This window comes from Nerophis lumbriciformis, linkage group LG03, assembly GCF_033978685.3.
Source record: "Nerophis lumbriciformis linkage group LG03, RoL_Nlum_v2.1, whole genome shotgun sequence".
Classification (NCBI taxonomy): Eukaryota; Metazoa; Chordata; class Actinopteri; order Syngnathiformes; family Syngnathidae; genus Nerophis; species Nerophis lumbriciformis.
The window spans coordinates 46,047,588-46,071,500 of record NC_084550.2 but is presented as its reverse complement, the minus strand read 5'-3'; the positions used below and the strand labels follow the sequence as shown (position 1 = coordinate 46,071,500).

Sequence of the window (23,913 nt, the reverse complement as noted above, 5' to 3'; positions counted from 1 at the left end):
GATATTGTGCTTTTTAAAACAGCACCCAGGGGAAACATGTATAAAGAAAAGAGGACAGATGCTAAAATTGAACCTTGGGGTGCACCACACTAAACCCCCAAAGACCCAGCGTCCTCTGAAGTGGACATTCATGTTATGTAACGTATTTTTCGGAGCATAAGTCGCACCAGCCGAAAATGCATAATAAAGAAGGAAAAAAACATATATAAGTCGCACTGGAGTATAAGTCGCATTTTTTGGGGAAATTTATTTGATAAAACCCAACACCAAGAATAGACATTTGAAAGGCAATTTAAATTAAATAAAGAATAGTGAACAACAGGCTGAATAAGTGTACGTTATGTGACGCATAAATAACCAACTGAGAACGTGCCTGGTATGTTAACGTAACATATTATGGTAAGAGTCATTCAAATAACTATAACATATAGAACATGCTATACGTTTACCAAACAATCGGTCACTCCTAATCGCTAAATCCCATGAAATCTTATAAGTCTAGTCTCTTACGTGAATGAGCTAAATAATATTATTTGATATTTTACGGTAATGTGTTAATAATTTCACACCTAAGCCGCTCCTGAGTATAAGTCGCACCCCCGGCCAAACTATGAAAAAAACTGCGACTTATAGTCCGAAAAATACGGTATATAACTTTCTGAGAACAAACGCCCTCCAAAATGGACATTTGTGTCAAGCAGAGTAGACATTTGTGTTGCGTTTATAATCTACAGAGACCCAGCATCCTCTGAAGTGGACATTTATGTTAAGTTTGTGACCTCTTAAGAATCAGCGTCCTCTCCAGTGGACATCTGCAATGGTCATTTGTGTTAACTTTATGTCTACTGCAGAGGACGCTGATTCTCAGTAGGTTAAAAACTTAACACGTCCACTCTGCTTGACACAAATGTCCACTTCGAAGGACGCTAGTTCATAGGAGAATGTGTATCTAAACACAAATGTCCACTGGAAGCACGCTGGTTTCTCCAGAGGTTACGCACTTAACACAGATGTCCACTGCGGAGGTCACGCTTTCTAGACCCAGCGTCCTCTGAAGTGGACATTTGTGTCAAGCAGAGTGGACATCTGTGTGAAGTTCCTTATAAACTCAACATAAATGTCCACTATGCTTGACACAAATTTCCACTTTGGAGGACGTTTGTTCTCAGGAAGTTATAGACTTAACATAAATGTCCACTCTGCTTGACACAAATGTCCACTTCAGAGGACGCTGGGTTTCTGGAGATTATAAACTCAACACAATTGTCCACTAGTACTATGTACTATGGAATGCCCTCCCGGTAACAGTTAGAGATGCTACCTGAGTAGAAGCATTTAAGTCCCATCTTAAAACTCATTTGTATACTCTAGCCCAGTGGTTCTCAACCTTTTTTCAGTGATGTACCCCCTGTGAAATTGTTTTTAATTCAAGTACCCCCTAATCAGAGCAAAGCATTTTTGGTTGAAAAAAAAAAAGAGATCAAGAAGTAAAATATCATCAGTTTCTGATTTATTAAATTGTATAACAGTGCAAAATATTGCTCATTTGTAGTGGTCTTTCTTGAACTATTTGGAAAAAAGATATAAAAATAACTAAAAACGTGTTGAAAAATAAACAGGTGATTCAATTATAAATAAAGATTTCTACACATAGAAGTAATCAACTTAGCGTGCCCTCTTTGGGGATTGTAATAGAGATCCATCTGGATTCATGAACTTAATTCTAAACATTTCTTCACAAAAAAAGAAATCTTTAACATCAATATTTATGGAACATGTCCACAAAAAATCTAGCTGTCAACACCGAATATTGAATTGTTGCATAGTTGCATTGCAATGAATGGAATAGCCTACTTGATTTGATGTTCAGTTTATGAACTTACATTCATATTTTGTTGAAGTATTATTCAATAAATATATTTATAAAGGATTTTTGAATTGTTGCTATTTTTAGAATATTAAAAAAAAATCTCACGTACCCCTTGGCATACCTTCAAGTACCCCCAGGGGTACGCGTACCCCCATTTGAGAACCACTGCTCTAGCCTTTAAATAGACCCCCTTTTTCGACCAGTTGATCTGCCGTTTCTTTTCCTTTCTCCTCTGCTCCCCCTATCCCTTGTGGAGGGGGAGACACACAGGTCCGGTGGCCATGGATGAAGTGCTGGCTGTCCAGAGTCGGGACCCGGGGTGGACCGCTCGCCTGTGTATCGGTTGGGAACATCTCTGCGCTGCTGACCCGTCTCCGCTCGGGATGGTTTCCTGCTGACCCCACTATGGACTGGACTCTTACTATTATGTTGGATCCACTATGGATTGTACTCTCACAATATTATGTCAGACCCACCCGACATCCATTGCATTCGGTCTCCACTAGAGGGGGGGGGGGGGGGTTTACCCGCATATGCGGTCCTCTCCAAGGTTTCTCATAGTCATTCACATCGACGTCCCACTGGGGTGAGTTTTTCCTTGCCCTTATGTGGGCTGTACCGAGGAGGTCGTTGTGGCTTGTGCAGCCCTTTGAGACACTTGTGATTTAGGGCTATATAAATAAACATTGATTGATTGATTGATTGACTATGCTTGACACAAATGTCCACTTTGGAGGACGTTTGTTCTCAGGAAGTTATAGACTTAACATAAATGTCCACTCTGCTTGACACAACTATCCACCTTAGAGGACGCTGATTCTTAGGAGGTCACAAACTTAACATAAATGTCCACTCTGCTTGAAACAAATGTCCACTTCAGAGGACGCTGGGTCTTTGGAGATTATAAACTCAACACAACTGTCCACTATGCTTGACACAAATGTCCACTTTGGAGGACGTTTGTTCTCAGGAAGTTATACACTTAACACAACTGTCCACTTTGTTTGACACAAATGTCCACTTTGGAGGACATTTGTTCTAAGAAAGTTATATACTTCAGAGGACGCTGGGTCTTAGGAGGTTAAGGTAGACTCAGAGGAGGAGTATTGGGACAAACTCCTGCTGGTCAAAAATGACTGTAACCATTTTAGAGCTGTTCCCTTAATACCCACACAAGACTCAAGGTGAGTTAAAACGATTCATGGATCTTTGTTGATCTTTTCCTACGGACTCTTGGCTTGACAGTGGACTCTTTGGTAGCGATGCTGAAAAGACGACGTTCTGATGAAGACGTGCTGCTTCACGTTGCGATGAAACCTGCAGACAGCAGCAGCTCAACATGGTGTCCATGGTCTCAACCCTCAGAATGTTGTGGACTCTCTTCTCCTTGTATGTCTTTTTTTGCTCAAATGTTTGGCCAACACTTTGGTTGTGTTACTTCAACTGGACTTTTTTTTCTCTAAGAGGAGTTTTTTCATGTTTAATTTGAATAGTTTCATTTCAAATACTGGGAATTTGTTTAAAGCCATAGAGTAGCTAAAGGATGAAATAGTCCTTAAGAGTTTTGGAGTCATAATTGTTCTACTTTTTTTCCCCTCAAATCTCTTAATTAAATTTAGTCCTAAAATATAGCAAACAAGCCATGTTTTTATTGTATGCCCATTCGATTCAATTGTTTTTTGTTTTTTTTTATTTAGAAAAAATTCCATAACATGATGAATCCATATAGTAAATGTTACAAGGCTAAGGTCTAAAGATCAGGCCTAAATATATATAAGATACAACTAGTTTTGATGTGTTGTTTAATTGCATTATATTGCATATCATGGGACAATTATAACTTACATTTTTAAACCTACACAATATCAATATAATATACAAACACAATAGAATCATGCATTTTCACAAGTTAGTTCTATTACTAATCGTATGTATATTTAGGCCTGATATAAGTCCTTTAACATTTACTGTATGGAGAATAGATCATGTTATGCAGGTTTTCCAAAAAACAACAACTGACATCTGCGTTAGTTTTTGCAATATCCTTCACTTTTTAAGCGAGAGTGAAGAAGCACTACTGACATAAAAAGTGGGAAAGAGATGATACAGTATTATCTGCTCACAAATGCCACCTGGTGGTTGATTGAGCACACTGCAGCTAGTCCTGGATAGTCCCACTCCCCAATGTTTCAGTCACACGCAAAAATACAACATTACCTACTGTAAATGGATCACATTTTTGGGGACGGCGTGGCAAAGTTAGGAGAGTGGCCGTGCCAGCAATCTGAGGGTTACTGGTTCAATCCCCCTTCTACCATCCTAGTCACATCCGTTGTGTCCTTGAGCAAGACACTTCACCCTTGCTCCTGATGGGTCCTGGTTAGCGCCTTGCATGGCAGCTCCCGCCATCAGTGTCTGAATGTGTGTGTGAATGGGTGAATGTGGAAATAGTGTCAAAGCGCTTTGAGCTCCTTAAAAAAAGGTACAGAAGCGCTATACAAGTACAACCCAAATGGGCATTCAAAGGGCTAAAATAATGTTTCTTACTTAGTACTAAAGATGATACAGAGATTTGAACAAAACAATTTAGAAATCTTTTTGGAATGCACATTTTGGAATGTTGCGTTTCGTTCACAACCTTTATGAAAGACATGATGATGGATGGATTTTTTTTTAATGCATTCTAATTTATGGTCTATTTTGGCCATAAAATCCAATAAATAATCATTAAAAAAGCGCCGACAATACTCCATTTACATTTTGTGATTTGAATATTATTGAAGTATTAGTGATATTGTTATTATAAGTGCAAACGCAGACCAAATATTTATAGTGGTGCTGTGATCCCAAGCTTGTGTGTAATGTTTACATCATCGAGTGGTCTGCTGTTTCTTTGCTTCCTTGCTCCCCTTAAATGTTTTCTAGATCATAAATCATGCATCACACCAGAAGAGTAGATTGCTTAGAATATAATCCACCTCGTTTCTACGTGAGGATTATGAGTCATTCTTCACCTAAATGTGAATATATGAACATCCCAGCAGTCGGCATCCTAACGACATCAGACATTGTACTGTAAGTGATGTTTTGTTATGTTTGCTGTCTCTCATAAAGTCTGCAGTGAGTAATAATCAGTGATGAAGAAAAAAAAAAAAAGCGAACGCTAGGATGCGTTTTTTAAATTAATGTGCCGTGTACGCTTAAAATGATCAAAACAAGTAAATATTAAATGTTATTATAAATATTCCCGTTACTACATTACATACGTATATACTTACATCATGTATATAAAACTTCAATGGAGGTGTTTGGAGGTTTTTTAGGAGCTTTGTAGGCAGAACTGAACAACTCCCATGAACTCCATTGTAAGCTGACTTTTGATAAAACATTTTTAAATATTTAGAATGCATTAAAAAAACAAAAATCCATGGTCATGTCTTTCATAATGATTGTGAACAATAGGGAAAATTCCCCAAAACGTGCAATTCCCCTTTAAGCTCCTATATGGCTCTAAAATCAAGTAATCCGCAAGACGCTTCATTTATGATTTTTTTGAATGAAGAAGGTACCTGTTGAAGCGCAGCTCCTTGTTGATCTGGTCCAGCGTCTTGCCTTTGGTTTCTGGCAGCAGAAAGTAGAAGAAAATGGCGGCCACCACCGAGATCACACCATACATGAGGAACGTTCCGCCCAGACCGACTGCATCTGTCAACACAAATATCAAATCACAATTTGCTTAAATATGAGAAAAGGCTCCATAATAATCCATTATTGTTAGATATTATTAGATGATGTGGAAATAGTCTCCCTAAAGCAGGGGTCCTAAAACTACAGCCCACGGTCCGGATCCGGCCTGCCAGCGTCTGCAATCCTGGCCCAGATTAAAAAATAAATTTAAAATAAATCTATCCTTACCAGCCGTTCAAGCAAATCATATTGTTGATGTTGATGCTCAAATTTACTGTGCACATTTGGTGTGGGATACTTCTCTTGTTGCCTTATTTGTACTTGACTTTATTAAATATTTGGATATACAAAACCCAAAACCAGTGAAGTTGGAACATTGTGTAAATGGTAAATAAAAACAGAATACAATGATTTGTGAATCCTTTTAAACTTATATTCAATTGAATAGACTGCAAAGACAAGATATTTAATGTTGGAACTGAGAAACTTTGTTATATTTTGCAAATATTAGCTCATTTGGAATTAAATGCCTGCAACATGTTTCAAAAAAGCTGGCACAAGTGGCAAAAAAGACTGAGAAAGTTGAGGAATGCTCATCAAACACTTATTTGGAACATCCCACAGTTGAACAGGCTAATTGGGAACAGGTGGGTGCCATGATTGGGTATAAAAGCAACTTCCATGAAATGCTCAGTCATTCACAAACCAGGATGGGGCGAGGGTCACCACTTTGTGAACAAATGCGTGAGCAAATTGTTTAAGAACATTTCTCAACCAGCTATTGCAAGGAAATTAGGGATTTCACCATCTACGGTCCGTAATATCATCAAAAGGTTCAGAGAATCTGGAGAAATCACTGCACGTAAGCGATATTACGGACCTTCGATCCCTCAGGCGGTGCTGCATCAAAAAGCGACATCAGTTTGTAAAGGATATCACCACATGGGCTCAGGAACACTTCAGAAAACCACTGTTAGTAACTACAGTTCGTCGCTACATCTGTAAGTGCAAGTTAAAACTCTATGCAAAGCCAAAGCCAACAACAACACCCAGAAACGCTGCCGGCTTCGCTGGGCTCGAGCTCATCTAAGATGGACTGATGCAAAGTGGAAAAGTGTTCTGTGGTCTGACGAGTCCACATTTCAAATTGTTTTTGGAAACTGTGGACGTTGTGCCCTCCGGATGAAAGAGGAAAATAACCATCCGGATTGTTCGAGGCGCAAAGTTCAAAAGCCAGTATCTGTGATGGTATGGGGGTGTCCAAGGCATGGGTAACTTACACATCTGTGAAGGCATCATTAATGCTGAAAGGTACATACAGGTTTTGGAGCAACATATGTTGCCATCCAAGCAACGTAATCATGGACGCCCCTGCTTATTTCAGCAAGACAATGCCAAGTCACGTGTTACAACAACGTGGCTTCATAGTAAAAGAGTGCGGGTACTAGACTGGCCTGCCTGTAGTCCATTGAAAATGTGTGGCACAATATGAAGCCTAAAATACCACAACGGAGACCCCGGACTGTTGAACAACTTAAGCTGTACATCAAGCAAGAATGGGAAATAATTCCACTACAAAAATTGCCATTAAATTCTAAGTTAAGGATTATTTGCAAAAAAAATAAGTCTCTCAGTGTGAACATTAAATATCTTGTCTTTGCAGTCTATTCAATTGAATATAAGTTGAAAAGGATTTGCAAATCATTGTATTCTGTTTTTATTTACCATTTACACAACGTGCCAACTTCACTGGTTTTGGGTTTTGTATTTAGTGTTTAGAGGAGGAGGGGATAGAAAGAAGAAAAAACTATTGTTGTATTTATATCATAGACATTATAACATCTAAAATATTATATATAATTTTGTGTCCAGAATTTAGAAACACCTGTGTGTTTCTAAGGAGATCTTTCAATCGATAGTAAATCTTAAAACAAAAAAATGAGGGCGACAAATGCAACCTAATATTTGTTTGGCAGCAAAGGAGGACTTACTGAACACATCCAGGAAAGTGAAGGTGACCAAGAGGTGAGCGCTCCAGTTGAAGCAGCTGCTGAGTGCGAACGCTCGTCCTCTCACTGCGGCGGGAAAGATCTCGCTGAGGAGAAGCCACGTCACTGATAACCATAAATCATCAACATCAACGTCTCTCCTTCGTTCTCCATTTGACAACAGGAATGCATTGTGATGAGCAGACACTTCATTACACAAACATTCCAACACGGTGATGCTCTTGTGTGAGAAGTTTCAAGTCATCTCTTGAGTTATGATCTTGGTCATTTTCAAAGCTTTTTTTTGGCCGCTTCACAAAGATTGTGCACAATAACTCAGAGAAAACAATAAAACATTTATTGAAGCATCAAGTTTAAGTAACCTTACTCCTAAAACGTTTGACCGGGACTTGTGGACCTGTGTTTCTCAACCATAGGGCCATCGTTGGGCCACAATATCTGTTGGTCAGATAGAAAGAAAAAAAAAGACAAACTTTTATTATCTAGTTTATTGACGTGCTGAGCCAGTGAGCTGCTGCATCGCCTCTGAGTCGGTGAAATTTAAAGTAATTCAAGATTATAAATCATGCCTTGCATCTAGAGGTGGGAATCTTTGGGCACCTCACGATTTGATTACAATTCAGGAGCTATGATTCAATAACAAATCGATTATCGATGCATCTTTAATTTATGTATATTGATGCAGTTTTACATTTCTTTTCGTTTCACCAGATAAGCATTGATCACTTGCAACTTGTAAAAACAGTGCATTTGTAATTAGAAACAGTTCAATTATTTCCCATCACATTTATTAAATTGATGGAAATGAGTGCAAAAATGGAACATAATTGCCTTAAAATAAAGGAGTGGGTTGGATATCATGGTGAAGTGGCTCGCTGAAGTCATCCAAATTTTAGAACTGTTCGCATTACTTGATTTACGATAAATAAATAATTGATTTTGAACGTTTACTAATCGATTTTACAATCGGCCATTTCCGAATTGCGATGTATCTAAAAATATGTTATTTCCACCACCTCTACTCTCACCTGGATAGTAAAATTTTGACATTGTACAGTAAATGATTGTTATTCTATGTTTGTAGTTAGAATTTCTTGCTTAGTACTTAGCAATACTGCTACATGATGTTTAGTGTTTCACTCCAGCTGGATCTGTTTAGCACATAGCAACTAAAAACTTGTAGCTCATCCTCCTTATATTCAGACTCAAAAATGTAAGGTTCTGTATCATCATTTGTCTCAAAGGAGTCTGTGTTGTCTCTCACGAATAGTTGTGTTGATGAAGGAAAAAGCGAACCTCTGTGAAATTATTACGCCACTGTAGGCTTAAAATGAGCAACATATGTAAATATTACATGTCATTATAAATATGCTTGTTACGACATTACATATACTGTATACTTACAGTGTGTATATAAAACAATGAGGATGCTTTTGGATATATAGAGCGAATCCCATTACTTACATTGTTGGCGGACTCCTGCGAGCGTTTATTTACGAGTTAGAATGCCTAAAAAATGTAAAAACACGCGTGAGCATGTCTTTTAATCATTAAGGATTGTAAATGATAGGCAAAATAAAAAAAGTGCAGTTCCTCTTTAAGAGCCATACTATTGTTATTTGACTGTTTAAATATGTTTAATCGAATTCCGTTTGAATTTGTTACGTTTTTAGAAACTTTTCTAGGCAAAACGAGGGTTACACGTCCTTCACGTTGTAGACACGTATGCAGCCGTGTGTAGATCTTCACATTGATGACTCTGTGCTACAAGAGCACAGCCTGTAGGTACAATTTAATATCTTAGTTGTTCAGGCAGAAATGTGTTAATACAAGTTTATTTTGGTATTTGACGTTACTGCATTAATGTTAGTAATTAAGCAAGCTAACGAGCCTGCTTCTCCTGGAAATGAGCAGTATCATCAATCTATGAGTTAATCAAAGTGCAGTAATCAATCACAGTTTTATGCTAATCTTAATTTGAAAGAGTAATACTGACTGTCGGACAGTTTATCATGAATACCAGTAACGGTTACTGTACATCCCTACTGTGTGGACAATGAAGGGAACTTACTTGGTCCAAATCCAATGGAGTATGCCGCAACAACAGCCATTACGCACACAAGAATGATCCAGTTGAAAACCTTTTCCTGAACACTAGGAGAACTTTCCATTGCAAATTCCAGAGGTTCTGGGGTTTCTTGGTCCGCGGCATCTTGGACTGTGTTGGTCTCGCCCAGTGGTGCGTTCAAAAGCGTATGGTTCCCATCGGTAAACTGGAACTGACCCGTTCTGTTGTCGATGACGCGGTCTATGTTACAAGGCCCCTGAGTGTCTTTCACTGAATATCCGCTAAGAAGTCCAATGGTTATGAGACCCAACGCCATGACGCAACATCCACTGATGAGCAGAGGCCTCCTTCCCACTCTGTCGGAACACACCATGGAGATGAACGTCGCCAGCACTTTGACCAGACCAACGCCAACAGTGGCTAGTACCGCGGAGTCTGCGCTCTGAAAGCCGGCTGAGTGAAAGATGGTGGAGGCGTAGAAGAGAACGTTGGGCTGTCCTGTGAACTGCTGGAAAAGCACCAGTCCCAGCCCGACCACGGTGCGGCTCCTCATGTTGTCTTTGCGCTTGAAAAGATACCTGATATCATACTGCGCCTGTTCCTTCGACTCACATTCTTCTTGGGTATCTGTGTTAGTGGTAAGGTCTAAGTCGCACTCGTTTCTGCCAGTGTTGGACGGAAGGAAGCATATAGCCACAAGCTGAACCAAGGTTGGTACGACAGCCAGGCCAAACATCCACGTCCAGCCCCTCTCCAAGTCAAACAGGATGTAGTTCATGGTGTAGGCTGCCAGGATGCCCACAGTAATCCCAGCTTCGTACAGGGTTACCAGGAATCCCCTACGCTCGGGGGTGACCATCTCCGACACAAATATGCAGCAGGACATCGAGGACAGACAGATGGACACGCCCACTGTGAACCTGCCACACAGCAGCGCAGGATAGGAGCTGATTAGCTGGATGAGGCTACCAGTCAGCATCAGGGCGTTACTGAGGAGGATGGACTTTCTACGGCCATAGCGGTCGATCAAGGTTCCTCCCACCAGGGAGGACAGTAGTGCGCCGACCAGCAAAGAGCTGACCAGCACCTCCTGCTGGACGCAGGTGAGGTGGAACTGCGCCTTGAGCTGGAGCAAACCACCGGAGATAATGGCCAGTTCATAACCATAGAGCAGACCTCCCAGACCGGACACGGTGCTGGCCAACAGGAGGAGAGAGCAACCTGTTGATGATGGGAGACATTTAAGATTTGTGAAGATACAGTAGTTCACCACATGGTGAATTTACCAAGGTGTTGAACAGGGATGTGAATCTTACAACAAACTAGTGTTCAGATACCAATATTTTGGTGCCGGTACCAAAATATATTTAGATACTTTGATACTTTTCTAAATAAAGGGGACCACAAAAAATTGCATTATTGGCTTTATTTTAACAAAACATCTTAGGGTACATTAAACATGTTTCTTATTGCAAGTTTGTCCTTAAATAAAATAGTGAACATACTAGACAACTTGTCTTTCAGTAGTAAGTAAGCAAACAAAGGCTCCTAATTAGTCTGCTGACGTATGCAGTAAAATAGTGTCATTTTCCATTCTACTACTTTGTCAAAATTATTAAAGACAAGTGGTAGAAAATGAATTATTAATCTACTTGTTCATTTACTGTTAATGTCTGCTTATTGTCTGTTTTAACATATTCTATCTACACTTCTGTTAAAATGTAATAATCCCTTATTCTTCTGTTGTTCGGATGCTTTACATTAGTTTTGGATGATACCACACATTTAGGTATTGATCCGATACCAAGTCGTTACAGGATCATACATTGGTCATATTCAAAGTCCTCATGTGTCCGGGGACACATTTCCTGAGATTTTAAACATAATATGAATTTAAAAAAAAGAAAAATAGATTTTGTAGTAGTATCATAGTAGTATTGACTAAATACGCTATTGTACTTGGTATTATTACAGTGGATGTCAGGTGTAGATCCACCCATAGCATTTGTTTACATTGTGACGCTGGTGAGCTACGGTGTGAAGTGAAACATGTTAAGCTATTCCTCGTCCTGCAGGGATGATACTTGTAAGAAACACACTTTATTTGTCACCATGGAGACGAGGATTAGTGATTTAGAAGTAGCTACAACACTGCAGAATGCGGAAGGACTTTAGCCGCTAGCTAGCCAGCCATGTCCTAAAGCACCTCTTCCTGAGAGCGTTTCAGTGTTATAACTTCACCTTTATCTTTAGTTTTCAGGCCAAAATGCGCCCGTTCTCCCTTTTCTGTCTACACACTGTGTCTGCTTGTAAGTACGCCGTGATTGTGCGCTGCCGAACATGCTCCTCTGCTCGTAAACCAGCAATGTCACAATGTGACAACGACTGGGGGCGGGGGAGTGGGGGACCCGTACTTTTTAGAGGCGGTATATGATTCATTAGTATCGCGGTACTATACTAATACCGGTATACCGTACAACCCTACAACAAACTCACAATTCAATTTGAGTCCGATTCTTTGGTTTAAAGATTCGATTCAGAATCGACTTCTGGATTCAGAATCGATTGTTGATTCAACACAGTTCTCAATTCAAACCGGTTATTGCAATATATAATTAGGTGCATAAATTACAGTACCTCCAAGGTTTTGCAATGTCCCGATCGTGCCAATTTACGCAAATTCAACAAATCCGGCCTCACAACTTTGTCTGAAGGCCGCAGCTTCCCCGCATATTTGTCGCCAATCCGCATCTTTTAGCCAATCTCATTTGTCTCTGAGCGGCGCTCAAACGCGCACTGTGGAGAGGGGCGTGGTTCGCGTGTTCCCTGCGGGCGGGGTGTGTGCGGAGGCCGGCCATGAAGCAGCAGACAGGTGAGTGGATGACTCAGCTGGAACGAGTTATCTAATCACCTGTTCCTTTATTAAGCAGCGTCGGAGACCATGAGGGGAGAGCGGACCTGGAAAGCAGAGGAAAAGTCACGGAAGAGTGCTGAAAAGCCAAAAGGAGAGACATTGTGAGGAGGAGGAGAGCTGAAAAGCCGAAAGAGACTTGTGTAAGAATATAATTAAAAGAATTGTAAAAACGCCGAAACAGAGTGTTGTGCCCTTTCCTGTGGTCCCAGAAGAACCCGAGACAGAGACGTCTTCACAGTGGCACCCAACAAGGCGGACCACAGAAATGTCGACAACATCCCCGCTGGAGGCGCTGGGCCAAGTGTTGGCCGAGGTGTCAACGGCAAGCCGGCAGCAGACACAGGTGCTGCAGGCATTAATGGACAGAGCAGAGGCGGCGGGAGGAATGTCCGCCATGAAACGCATGGTGGAGGGGGAGGACCCCCAGACATTCCTCGATGTCTTTGAGGCCACGGCGACATCGTGCAGGTGGCCGGAGGAGGAATGGGGCGCGAAGCTGCTGCCGCTCCTGGTGGGGGAGGCGCAGCGGGCGGCGGTGAGTCTCCCGGCGTCCGCCCGCATGCAGTATGCAAACTTGCGCTGCGCCATACTGGATCGGGTCGGCAGCAGCCCCGAAGACCATCGCCGGAAGTTCCGGGCCATGATGTTGGGGCCAGGGGACCGGCCCTTCGTACTGGCGTTCCAACTACGAGACGCAGCAACCTGTTGGCTCCAGTCAAACGGACTGGATCCAAAAATGCTGGAGGCCATCGTCCTGGAGCGATTCGTGGAGGCAATCCCGGCCAGGACCTCCGCGTGGGTACGGTACCACAGCCCCCCAGACGTCAAAGCTGCGGTGAAACTGGCGGAGGAACACCTGGCGGTACAGTGGGAGACAGCAACCAAAACGGCCAAGGGACCCACCCCAGCACCCCGCCGACGACTCGCCCCGCTCTGGGGAGGGGTGGAGGGAGAGTCTCCGCAGTGGCAACCAAGCCAGCCTGAGCCACCCGGAGCCAGCGAACAGGTTCACCACACGGACATAAAAAAAGAACACGCACCCACACACACCCAGAGACAGACGACAAGGGGGGGAACACGGGGTCATAATATGTCTATGGCTTGTGCATTTCAGGGTACCGACGCTGCGGGGAGAGGGCTTCCCTCGCAGATGGCACCTCAAACCCCAGGGCCGGTGTGCTGGAGGTGCGGACGGCCCGGGCACGTGCGCCGGGAGTGCTCCATGATGGAGGTGGGGCAGGTGTTGCGGGTTGTCGGGCCTCCAGCACCCGCCCCCGATCGGGGGGAAGACGTACTGTGTCCCGGTAAGGGTACAAGGGGGTACATATCGGGCAATGGTGGATTCGGGCTGCAAACAGTCCATGATCCACCAAAACCTGGTTTGGCCCAGGGCGTTGAGGCAGGCGACACGGGTGAAAATTAGGTGTATTCATGGGGATGTGCACGAGTACCCTATGGTGCCAGTGGAAATTATATATAAGGAACAAAAGCATAAGGTTAAGGTTGCCGTAAGCGCGCAATTTACGCACCCCGTAATTCTAGGGACGAATTGGCCGGGATTTAACCATTTGGTGACACAATGTGTGGGGTTGCGTTCACGGACAGTCGGCGAGGGGAGTATCCGCGCGGTTCTCAGCGGCGACGCGGCTTCATCCGGTGCTGCCAAGCGGGAACCGGTGGGGGCTTCGCGGGAGGCCCCCCCGGCCCCCCGGTGGCAACCTACTGAGGACTTTCCCCTCGAGCAGTCCCGTGATGAAACCTTGCGCGAGGCCTGGGACCAGGTGGATTATATTGACGGTCAGCTGGTGCGCCCAGGGAAAGCGCGGGTATCCCCCCATTTTTCAATTATTCGGGATAGATTATACAGAGTGGGCCGTGACACTCAAACCGGGGAGGAACACACCCAGTTGTTGGTGCCAAAACACCGCCGGGAAATGGTTTTCCAGGCGGCGCATTTTAATCCCATGTCTGGCCACTTAGGGTATGATAAAACACTTAATCGGGTAATGGTCCGATTCTATTAGCCAGGCCTCCGGGCAGACGTGCTGGTGCGCTGCCTGCCCGGACTGCCAGCTGGTGAACCCAGCGGCCACCCCAAAGGCGCCCTTGCGCCCATTACCGCTCATGGAGGTCCCGTTCGAAAGAATTGGGATGGACCTCATCGGACCATTCCACCCGAGCACACGGGGATACCGCTTTGTGTTAGTCCTGGTGGATTACGCAACGCGTTATCCCGAAGCAGTACCTTTGCGCTCCATCTCTGCCAAGAGTGTTGCGCAAGCGCTGTTTCAGGTCATCTCCCGAGTTGGAATCCCGAAAGAGATTCTGACTGACCAAGGCACGTCCTTTATGTCGCGCACGATAAAGGAACTCTACGGGTTACTGGGAATTAAAGCGATCCGCACCAGTGTATACCATCCGCAAACGGATGGGCTTGTGGAGAGATTAAATAAAACGCTGAAAACCATGATCCGTAAGTTTATGCTATGATCCGTTGGTTTTGCACCTTTTGAGTTGTTGTACGGCCGGAGGCCTCGCGGAGTGCTGGACGTCATTAAAGAAAGCTGGGATGAGGGTCCAAGCTCCAGCAAAAATGAAATTCAATACGTCATGGACATGCGAGCAAAACTCCACAAGGTGGGGCACTTGTCACGTGAGAATTTGCTCCGTGCCCAAGAGCGTCAGCGGCGCACGTATAACAGGGGGACCCAACTACGCAAATTCACACCGGGAGAAAAAGTACTTGTATTGCTTCCAACCTCAAACTCCAAATTACTTGCAAAGTGGCAGGGACCCTTTGAGGTCGCACGGCAAGTGGGTGATGTCGATTATGAGGTTCGGCGCTCGGACCGACGCGGAGACACTCAGATCTACCTTTTAAACCTGCTGAAGGCATGGAAAGAGGTGGAGCCTGTTTCCATGGTGACAGTAGTGGGGGAAGAGGAGGAGTTGGGGCCGGAGGTCCCGCGCTCTGGCCCGGCCCCCCGGCTGTCCTGTGACGACCAGCTCACATCAGCGCAGAGGGCGGATGTGGCTGAGTTACAGCGGCGCTTCTCTGATGTGTTCTCCTCGCGGCCCGGTCGCACGGATCTCATCCGACATCATATTGAGACCAGCCCGGGGGTTACGGTGCGGTCTCGGCCATATCGGCTTCCCGAACACAAGCGCAAAGTAGTTCGGGAGGAATTAAAAACCATGCTTGAGTTGGGGGTGATAGAAGAATCCCACAGCGCGTGGTGCAGTCCCATTGTTCTGGTTGGGAAGAAGGATGGGACTGTGCGGTTCTGTGTGGATTACCGCAGGGTGAATGAACAATCACGGTTTGACGCGTACCCAATGCCTCGGGTCGACGAGCTCCTGGATCGGCTAGGCACTGCTCAATTTTTCACGACACTGGATTTGACCAAGGGCTACTGGCAGATTCCCTTGTCACCAGAGTCCCGAGAAAAAACGGCCTTTTGCACTCCGGACGGTTTGTACCAATTTGTGACACTTCCGTTTGGCTTGTTCGGTGCGCCCGCCACGTTCCAGCGTCTCATGGACCGAGTGCTGCGCCCCCACGCTGCATACGCGTCTGCCTACCTGGATGATGTCATCATCCAGAGTAGCAGCTGGGAACAACACATGCGGCGGGTGGGGGCGGTGCTCGAGTCCCTGAGGCGGGCGGGGCTCACCGCCAACCCGGCGAAGTGCGCGGTTGGCCGGAGGGAGGTACAGTATCTGGGGTACCACTTGGGATGGGGACAGGTGCGGCCGCAGGTAGACAAAACAGCGGCAATCGCGGCCTGTCCACCCCCCAAGACAAAAAAAGAGGTGAGGTAGTTTTTGGGACTGGCGGGCTATTACCGGCGGTTCATACCCCGGTTCGCTGACTTAACCGGCCCACTGACTGACCTCACCCGAAAGGGTGCTCCAGAACTGGTCCAGTGGACGGAGCAGTGCCAGCGGGGGTTTGAGAAGGTAAAAACAGCACTCTGCGAGGAGCCGGTGCTGCACATGCCTAATTTTGACATCCCTTTCTGTCTGCAGGCGGACGCGTCGGGCCGTGGACTGGGGGCGGTGCTGTCTCAGCGGGTGGGGTACGTCGACCGCCCCGTGCTGTATATCAGCCGGAAACTCTCGGATCGGGAGGAAAGGTACAGCACGGTGGAGAGGGAGTGCCTTGCCATCCGGTGGGCGGTCGGGGCCCTCCGCTACTACCTGTTGGGGCGTGCCTTCAGTCTGTGCTCAGACCACAAACCTCTCCAGTGGCTCCACCGCATGAAGGACGCCAACGCACGGATCACCCGGTGGTATCTGGCATTACAGCCCTACAACTTCCGGGTGGTCCACAGGCTGGGCGCGCAGATGGCCGTGGCCGATTTTCTCTCTCGGCCCGCTATAGGGGGTGGGGGGGAGTGAGCGCGGCCGGACGGCTGCCCGGCCTCAAATCTGGCGGTGGAGGCATGTGGAGAGGGGCGTGGAGGCCGGCCATGAAGCAGCAGACAGGTGAGTCGATGACTCAGCTGGAACGAGTTATCTAATCACCTGTTCCTTTATTAAGCAGCGTCGGAGACCATGAGGGGAGAGCGGACCTGGAAAGCAGAGGAAAAGCCACGGAAGAGTGCTGAAAAGCCAAAAGGAGAGACATTGTGAGGAGGAGGAGAGCTGAAAAGCCGAAAGAGACTTGTGTAAGAATATAAATGATAAATGATAAATGGGTTGTACTTGTATAGCGCTTTTCTACCTTCAAGGTACTCAAAGCGCTTTGACACTACTTCCACATTTACCCATTCACACACACATTCACACACTGATGGAGGGAGCTGCCATGCAAGGCGCTAACCAGCACCCATCAGGAGCAAGGGTGAAGTGTCTTGCTCAGGACACAACGGACATGACGAGGTTGGTACTAGGTGGGGATTGAACCAGGGACCCTCGGGTCGCGCACGGCCACTCTTCCACTGCGCCACGCCGTCCCTATAATTAAAAGAATTGTAAAAACGCCGAAACAGAGTGTTGTGCCCTTTCCTGTGGTCCCAGAAGAACCCGAGACAGAGACGTCTTCACACGCACGTCAACTGTTCAGTCAAAACTTCCTTGTGTAGACGCAGCAGGAACAACATGTAACAATATATCAACTCTTTTTAGCTTGAGCGGCACAATCGTCATTCTCCCGCGTAACTTAGACCTACATCGGTTCTTGTCCACAGTGCCAAGTGTTTTGGGTTATGTAGAATATAAGCATGTACTTCCTATGTTGTTTACATGTATTTATATATTTATTCAACATTTCTTTTTTATCCAGGATTGTTTAGTTTACTTCATTGTTGTTCCTCACCACTACAACGTACTCTACTGACCAAAGTGACAGATTACCAACAATTTTATATTGAAACTGATCTGTTCGGTACACTTCCCTTCCTTTGGCATGATTAGTCGCACATATGCGTCCGCGCAACGTGTCATTAATCACTAGTTATTGTAACACCATGAACACTGCCACTGAACTATTGCTTCCTGGAAATGAATAGAATTACATAAAGTAATGGACACAGTCAGAAAGGCCACAGGTCACACATGCACCTATGAAACAAACTACAGTACATGTCATATCGTATTTTAATGATAACCACTGCTTTAAGTGCTTTGAGGGTTTGGATTGTCATCTTTCTTCCTCAAATTGGTTTGCGTTTGCATGTGTATATTGTTGTGGAGCAGTTACCATAGCAATCCAAATGCAACCTAGTCTCCGGGACTTTTTAAAAAGGTAATTTACACATTGGCAATGTTACTCAGATCAAGGTAAATCTTTGATGTTCTACGTCTATTCAAAGAAATGTAAATTAAAGCAATAGAAATAGTAATATTCAAATGAAGCTTGTCAGCAATGTGTTTTATTTACATGTAATGAAGTGATTTTATTAAACTAAATTATTAAACATTTGAGCTCTGTATTGATTTAACAATAAAGGTAAAACATCAATACATACAGTACGGCAAAACATCTTTATCATATAAATATGACCTTTACTATAGACCAACTATATCATGTATTACTGATTAAAATAAAAAAGGTAATTTACCCATTGTTTTATCTGTGCTCTTCTGCCATGTCTCTGAGGTTCAGCTTAACGTCCAAAAGGTTTTGCTCTGTAAAACAAACGCAAAAGTGTTCATTAAATTCAATTACACGCAAGGGCTGCTTCCAGTCTCAGCTCTGCTGGTGAGCATCAGTCTTAGACGGTGCTCAGAGGAAAAACCAGACCGTGTAGCCACTCTGTCACCGTGACAACCCCCTTGTTGATTGCTGTGATTTCATTACTGGATCCACTTGAAATAGAATCAGCACAGTGCAAGACAGAGCTGCATTGGTTTAACTTGCTTGCATTTAAAAACATACTGTATTTACAGTAAAAAAAAAATCACGTGTGAAATCGTATGCTTGTTTAATTTCAATCAGGCTGGGTTTGGGTTGCTTAAAATTGCAGTGTTTAAATGTATAGAATGAAAAGGCAAATATATGTTTTAACTTTTATTTTGCTCAAACTAGTGAAAACACAGAACTGTAATACAACTGCAGAAAATCATTAAATGCACACTTTGTTGTAACGGACAGTTGAAGTTTGACTGTTTTATGTACCTGTAATGGCCCTGCATATAATGACGTGTGGTGTCACATAGAGAGGCCCAACAAATCAGAGCCGGGCCGGACCGGGCCCTTTAAACCTTGTGCTATCATGTGAATAGCCTGGGCTTTTAGCTTGGTCGTCAGCAACCTTGCCTCTCATGTCGGCGACCTGAGTTCGCGCCTCGCAGTAGGAATAAATTCAACGCAACCGCTAGACTTTCACCCAGCTTGTACTCTTTTGACATGAGACAGATGACATTGATGGACAGTTGACGATTTTATCAAAAATACTATTGGAGACAATATCGTGGATCCACTTGTAAAGTTGCATGTCACAAAGTGAAATGTGAAAGTGAAAATAAAGCCAATCATACAGAACATATTGTTACGATTTGTACACCTACTAAATGACTGAAGTCAGTCTTGTTAAGGTATTAGCAACCATGACTTATCCTGATTGGCATGCGCGTAAGGGGGGACCCTTATTCAAAATTTTTAAAAACTGTCTTCAACAGCACAATACTGGTCCCTTAGTTGTAGGAGACATCGCAAAACCTCATCAGGAGTCCCGACAAAACCCGAAAAGGGCAGAGAATTTATATTTTTTCAAAACTTTTTTTCGCTAAAGGGTCGTAAGGGTCCGCCCTTACGACACTTTAGCGCTTACCCAAAAAATTCAAAAAACGTCTTGCTTCAACAGCAAAATACTGGTCCTGTAATTGTAGGAGTCCCGACCAAAGCCGAAAATGGCAGAAAATTAATATTTTTCCAAAAATGTTTCGATAAAATGTTGTAAGGAGGGAGGGACCCTTACCAAAAAATAAAAAATAAATGTCTTGCTTCAACAGCAAAATACTGGTCCTTTAGTTGTATGAAACCTCTCAAAACCTATTTAGGAGTTCCCGACAAAACCCTAAAATGGCAGAAAATGTATATTTTTTTAAAAACTTTTCTTCGCTAAAATGTCGTAAGGGCGGACCGTTACTCAAAAATGTTTAAAACTGTCTTGCTTCAACAGCACAATACTGGTTCCTTAGTTGTAGGAGACATCGCAAAACCTCATCAGGAGTCCCGATAAAAGCTGAAAATGGCAGAAAATGTATATTTTTCCAAAACTTTTTTTTTTGCAAAAATGTCATAAGGGGCACCCTTACTCAAAAATTTTAAAAAACGGTCTTGCTTCAACAACACAATACTAGTCATTTTGTTGTAGAAGACTTCTCAAAACCTCAGCCGAAAATGGTAGTAACACTTTTTATTTTTTTTTAACTTTTTTCCGCTGAAATGCCGCAAGGGGGGACCCTTACTCAAAAATAAAAAATAAAAACTCTTACTTCAACAGCACAATACTGGTTCCTTAGTTGTAGGAGACATCGTAAAAACCTAATCAAGAGTCCCGGCAAAAGCCGATAATGGCAGAATTTTTTTATTTTTCCAAAACTTTTTTTCCCTGGAATATTGTCGTAAGGAGGCACCCTTACTCAAATTTTAAAAAACTGTCTTGCTTCAACATCACAATACTGGTCCTTTAGTTGTAGAAGACTTCTCAAAACATTTTTAGGAGTCCGGACAAAAGCCGAAAATGGCAGAATTTCTTTTTTTTTAAACTTTTTTTGAAAAAATGTTGTGAGGGGGATCCTTACTCAAAATCTTAAAAACGGTCTTGCTTCCACAGCAAAATACTGGTCCTGTATTTGTAGGAGACGTCTGAAAACCTCATCAGGAGTCCCGACACCCGAAAATGGCAGAAAAGTATTTATTTTATTTTTGCAAAAATGTCGTAAGGTGGCACCCCTTACACAAAAATAAAAAAAACTGCCTTGCTTCAACAGCACAATAATGGTCCTTTTGTTGTAAAATACTTTTTAAAACCTCTTTAGGAGTCCCGACAAAATCCAAAAATGGCAGAAAATGTATATATATTTTTAAAATGTTTTCGCTAATATGTCATAAGGGGGGACCCTTACTCAAAACTGTCTTGCTTCAACATCACAATACTGGTCCTTTAGCTGTAGAAGACTTCTCAAAACCTCTTTAGGAGTCCTGACAAAAGCCGAAAATGGCAGAAAATTTATATTTTTTAAAAACTTTTTTTCGATAAAATGTCGTAAGGGGGATCCTTACTCAAAAATCTTAAAAACTGTATTGCTTCAACAGCAAAATACTGGTCCTGTATTTGTAGGAGACGTCTGAAAACCTCATCAGGAGTCCCGACAAAACCCGAAAATGGCAGAAAATTGTTATTTTTCCAAAACTTCTTTTTCGCAAAAATGTCGTAAAGTGGGGACACTTACTCAAAAATCTTAAAAACTGTCTTGCTTCAACAGCAAAATACTGGTGCTTTTGTTGTACAATACTTCTCAAAACCTCTTTAGGAGTCCCAACAAAATCCAAAAATGGCAGAAAATGTATATATATTTTTTTAATGTTTTCACTAAAATGGCATAAGGGGGGACCCTTACTCAAAAATGTAAAAAAAAACTGTCTTGCTTCAACAGCAAAATACTGGTCCTGTATTTGTAGGAGACGTCTGAAAACCTCATCAGGAGTCCCGACAAAAGCTGAAAATGGCAGAAAATGGGTTTTTTTTCGATAAAATGTCGTAAAGTGGGGACCCTTACTTAAAAATCTTAAAAACTGTATTTCTTCAACAGCACAATACTGGTCCTGTAGTTGTAGAAAACTTCTCAAAACCTCTTTAGGAGTCCCGACAAAAGCCGAAAATGGCAGAAAATTTATATTTTTTAAAAACTTTTTTAGGAGACGTCTGAAAACATCACCAGGAGTTCCGACAAAACTCCAAAATGGCAGAAAAATGTTTGTTTTTTTCCGCTAAAATGTCGTAAGGGGGGGACTGTTACCCAAAAATGTAAAAAAAAAACTGTCTTGCTTCAACAGCACAATCATGGTCCTTTTGTTGTGGAAGACTTCTCAAAACCTCTTTAGGTCCTGTCAGTGAAGTAGGACCGAAACCAGTGAAGGGCAGTGTCAGAAAGACCGATGAAGTGCTGGAGACGGTGAAGGAGGATGTAGTGGTCAAACGCAGCAAATAGGTCAAGAAGGATGAGGAGGGATGTCGAACAAGAGTCAGAGGGGTTTATGATCAAGGGTTGTTTTTTTTCAGAAGGGGTTTGCTAAGAACTGTTTTAAACTGTGCCAGTTTTGAGGGAGGGATTGCTTATTTTGGTTATAAGGGGGAAATTAGTTGGTAGTGACTTTTGAGCAGAGGAGAAGGAATGGTATCTCGGGAGCAAGTGGATGGTTTTGAAGTGCGGATTATTTTCTCAACCTCCTGCTGCGTTGCGGGTGTGAAGTGTGTAAGATGTGTCACGGGTGTTGTCAGGATGTCAAAGATGAAGCTGTGCAGAGGTGTGAGAGACGAGTAGATATTGTCAATTTTAGATATCAAGGAACAGGTTGCAGTTTATAGTTGTAGATGTGTAATATGAGGGTAATTGTGGTTTGAGGAGCTGGTTAACAGAGGAAAATATTGTTTTAGAATTGCCTGAGTTGTTGTTGATAATTGTTGAGCAGTAAACGGACCTTGTTGTTAAAATAGCTTTTGCAAATGAATGTTGATCCACCTGGAAGGCCAAGTTATGCACCGTCAAGCGAGATGTTTTGCTGGCAGGCTCCAGGGCACGGCCCGACCTTTTCATGATTCTGAGCTGGGGAAGAAGGAGTTGATAAACGATAGTCACACCAGCCAAGAGCGTGAAACTGAAGCGAGCGTAGTTAAAAGGACAAAAATCAGCGATTAAGTTTATTATTCGTGGTTAATGTTGTTCAGAACATTGTTAAAATGACATTGCTTGTTTTCGAGGGGCCCTGAACAATTTTTATTTATTTTAAAACAGAAAGTCAAGGCACAACCATGGATACACTTTTTAGCATATCTCTCTTACAGAAGTTGTATCCTTTTTTAAACTAAATATGCCGTTTTCTGTTGGTTTTATATTGGTCTGTAACAAAAATTAAAAAACTTACAGCAAAAAAAGAAAATAGATGATAATATTAGATAGCAATTTTCATACATGTAGGACTAATGATACACTTCTAAGACAACAAACATTGACATTGTTTGGTCTTTTAGTATATAAAAATGTACATAAATAAAACAAATAATGCAAACAAAAATACTGATCAAAATATGGATTGTATCGATACTAAGGGTACCATTAATTCTAATGTGATTATTTTTCACACATTCATGGGCTTTTTTCAGGTCTGTCCCGAAACAAATTTTCATCTCCGATACGATACCAATATGGGAGTATTGGCTGATATCATATCAGATTGATATCTGTATCATCAGGAATCATACATACTTTTACTTACATACCTGATTATAAAACAGTTTATTCACCTCTGCTGTCAACAATGTCACTGCCTTTCATTCGGCGATGAGTCAACATGTCTTTTGGAAAAGTTTTAGTTCAGTTTGGCTGCATCGCAACAAGTACTTAAATAGTACCGGTACTTAAACAGTACTATTTAAGTATATATTGTAGCCAAACGCATAGCAGTTTTGAAATGGCTTTACTGCTGTAGGAGATACTGAACACTTTTCTTCCTCCTTGGATCCATAAACTTATTTTTTACCTTTTCATATAAACTTTGCAATATTATCTGTAAAATATACACATGACTATTAAACATATTGGATTGAACGGAATTGTATCTGCAGCCAGAGCGGTCTGGGTCACAGACATGGTCAGACACTAGCGAGCCAATCAGAGGCACACTAGGGAGGGT

The 23,913-nt window shown here is 42.9% G+C and overlaps 2 protein-coding genes across 12 annotated transcripts in view; one reads left to right on the top strand and one right to left on the bottom strand.

The window, feature by feature from the left end:
- The window catches only part of LOC133585516 (casein kinase II subunit alpha), a 184,156-nt gene that overhangs the window by 70,549 nt on the left and 89,694 nt on the right, over positions 1-23,913 (top strand). The gene's annotated exons all lie outside the window — the stretch shown is intronic.
- The window catches only part of slc2a10 (solute carrier family 2 member 10), a 55,507-nt gene that overhangs the window by 23,497 nt on the left and 8,097 nt on the right, over positions 1-23,913 (bottom strand). For 5 of the 11 annotated variants that reach the window (XM_061937811.2, XM_072912839.1, XM_072912840.1 and 2 more), the window contains 5 exons: positions 18,614-18,680; positions 9,638-10,855; positions 7,549-7,671; positions 5,440-5,575; positions 1,140-3,187 (listed from right to left, as the gene is read on the bottom strand). In XM_061937811.2, coding sequence (XP_061793795.1) covers positions 3,094-3,187; positions 5,440-5,575; positions 7,549-7,671; positions 9,638-10,855; positions 18,614-18,617 — 1,575 coding nt within the window. In that variant the 5' untranslated portion in view covers positions 18,618-18,680 and the 3' untranslated portion in view covers positions 1,140-3,093. Of the gene's footprint in view, positions 1-1,139; positions 3,188-3,830; positions 4,286-5,439; positions 5,576-7,548; positions 7,672-9,161; positions 9,346-9,637; positions 10,856-18,613; positions 18,681-22,701; positions 22,814-23,913 lie in introns of those variants that run through there. The other 6 variants (XM_061937824.2, XM_061937825.2, XM_061937822.2 and 3 more) reach the window with 5 other exon arrangements.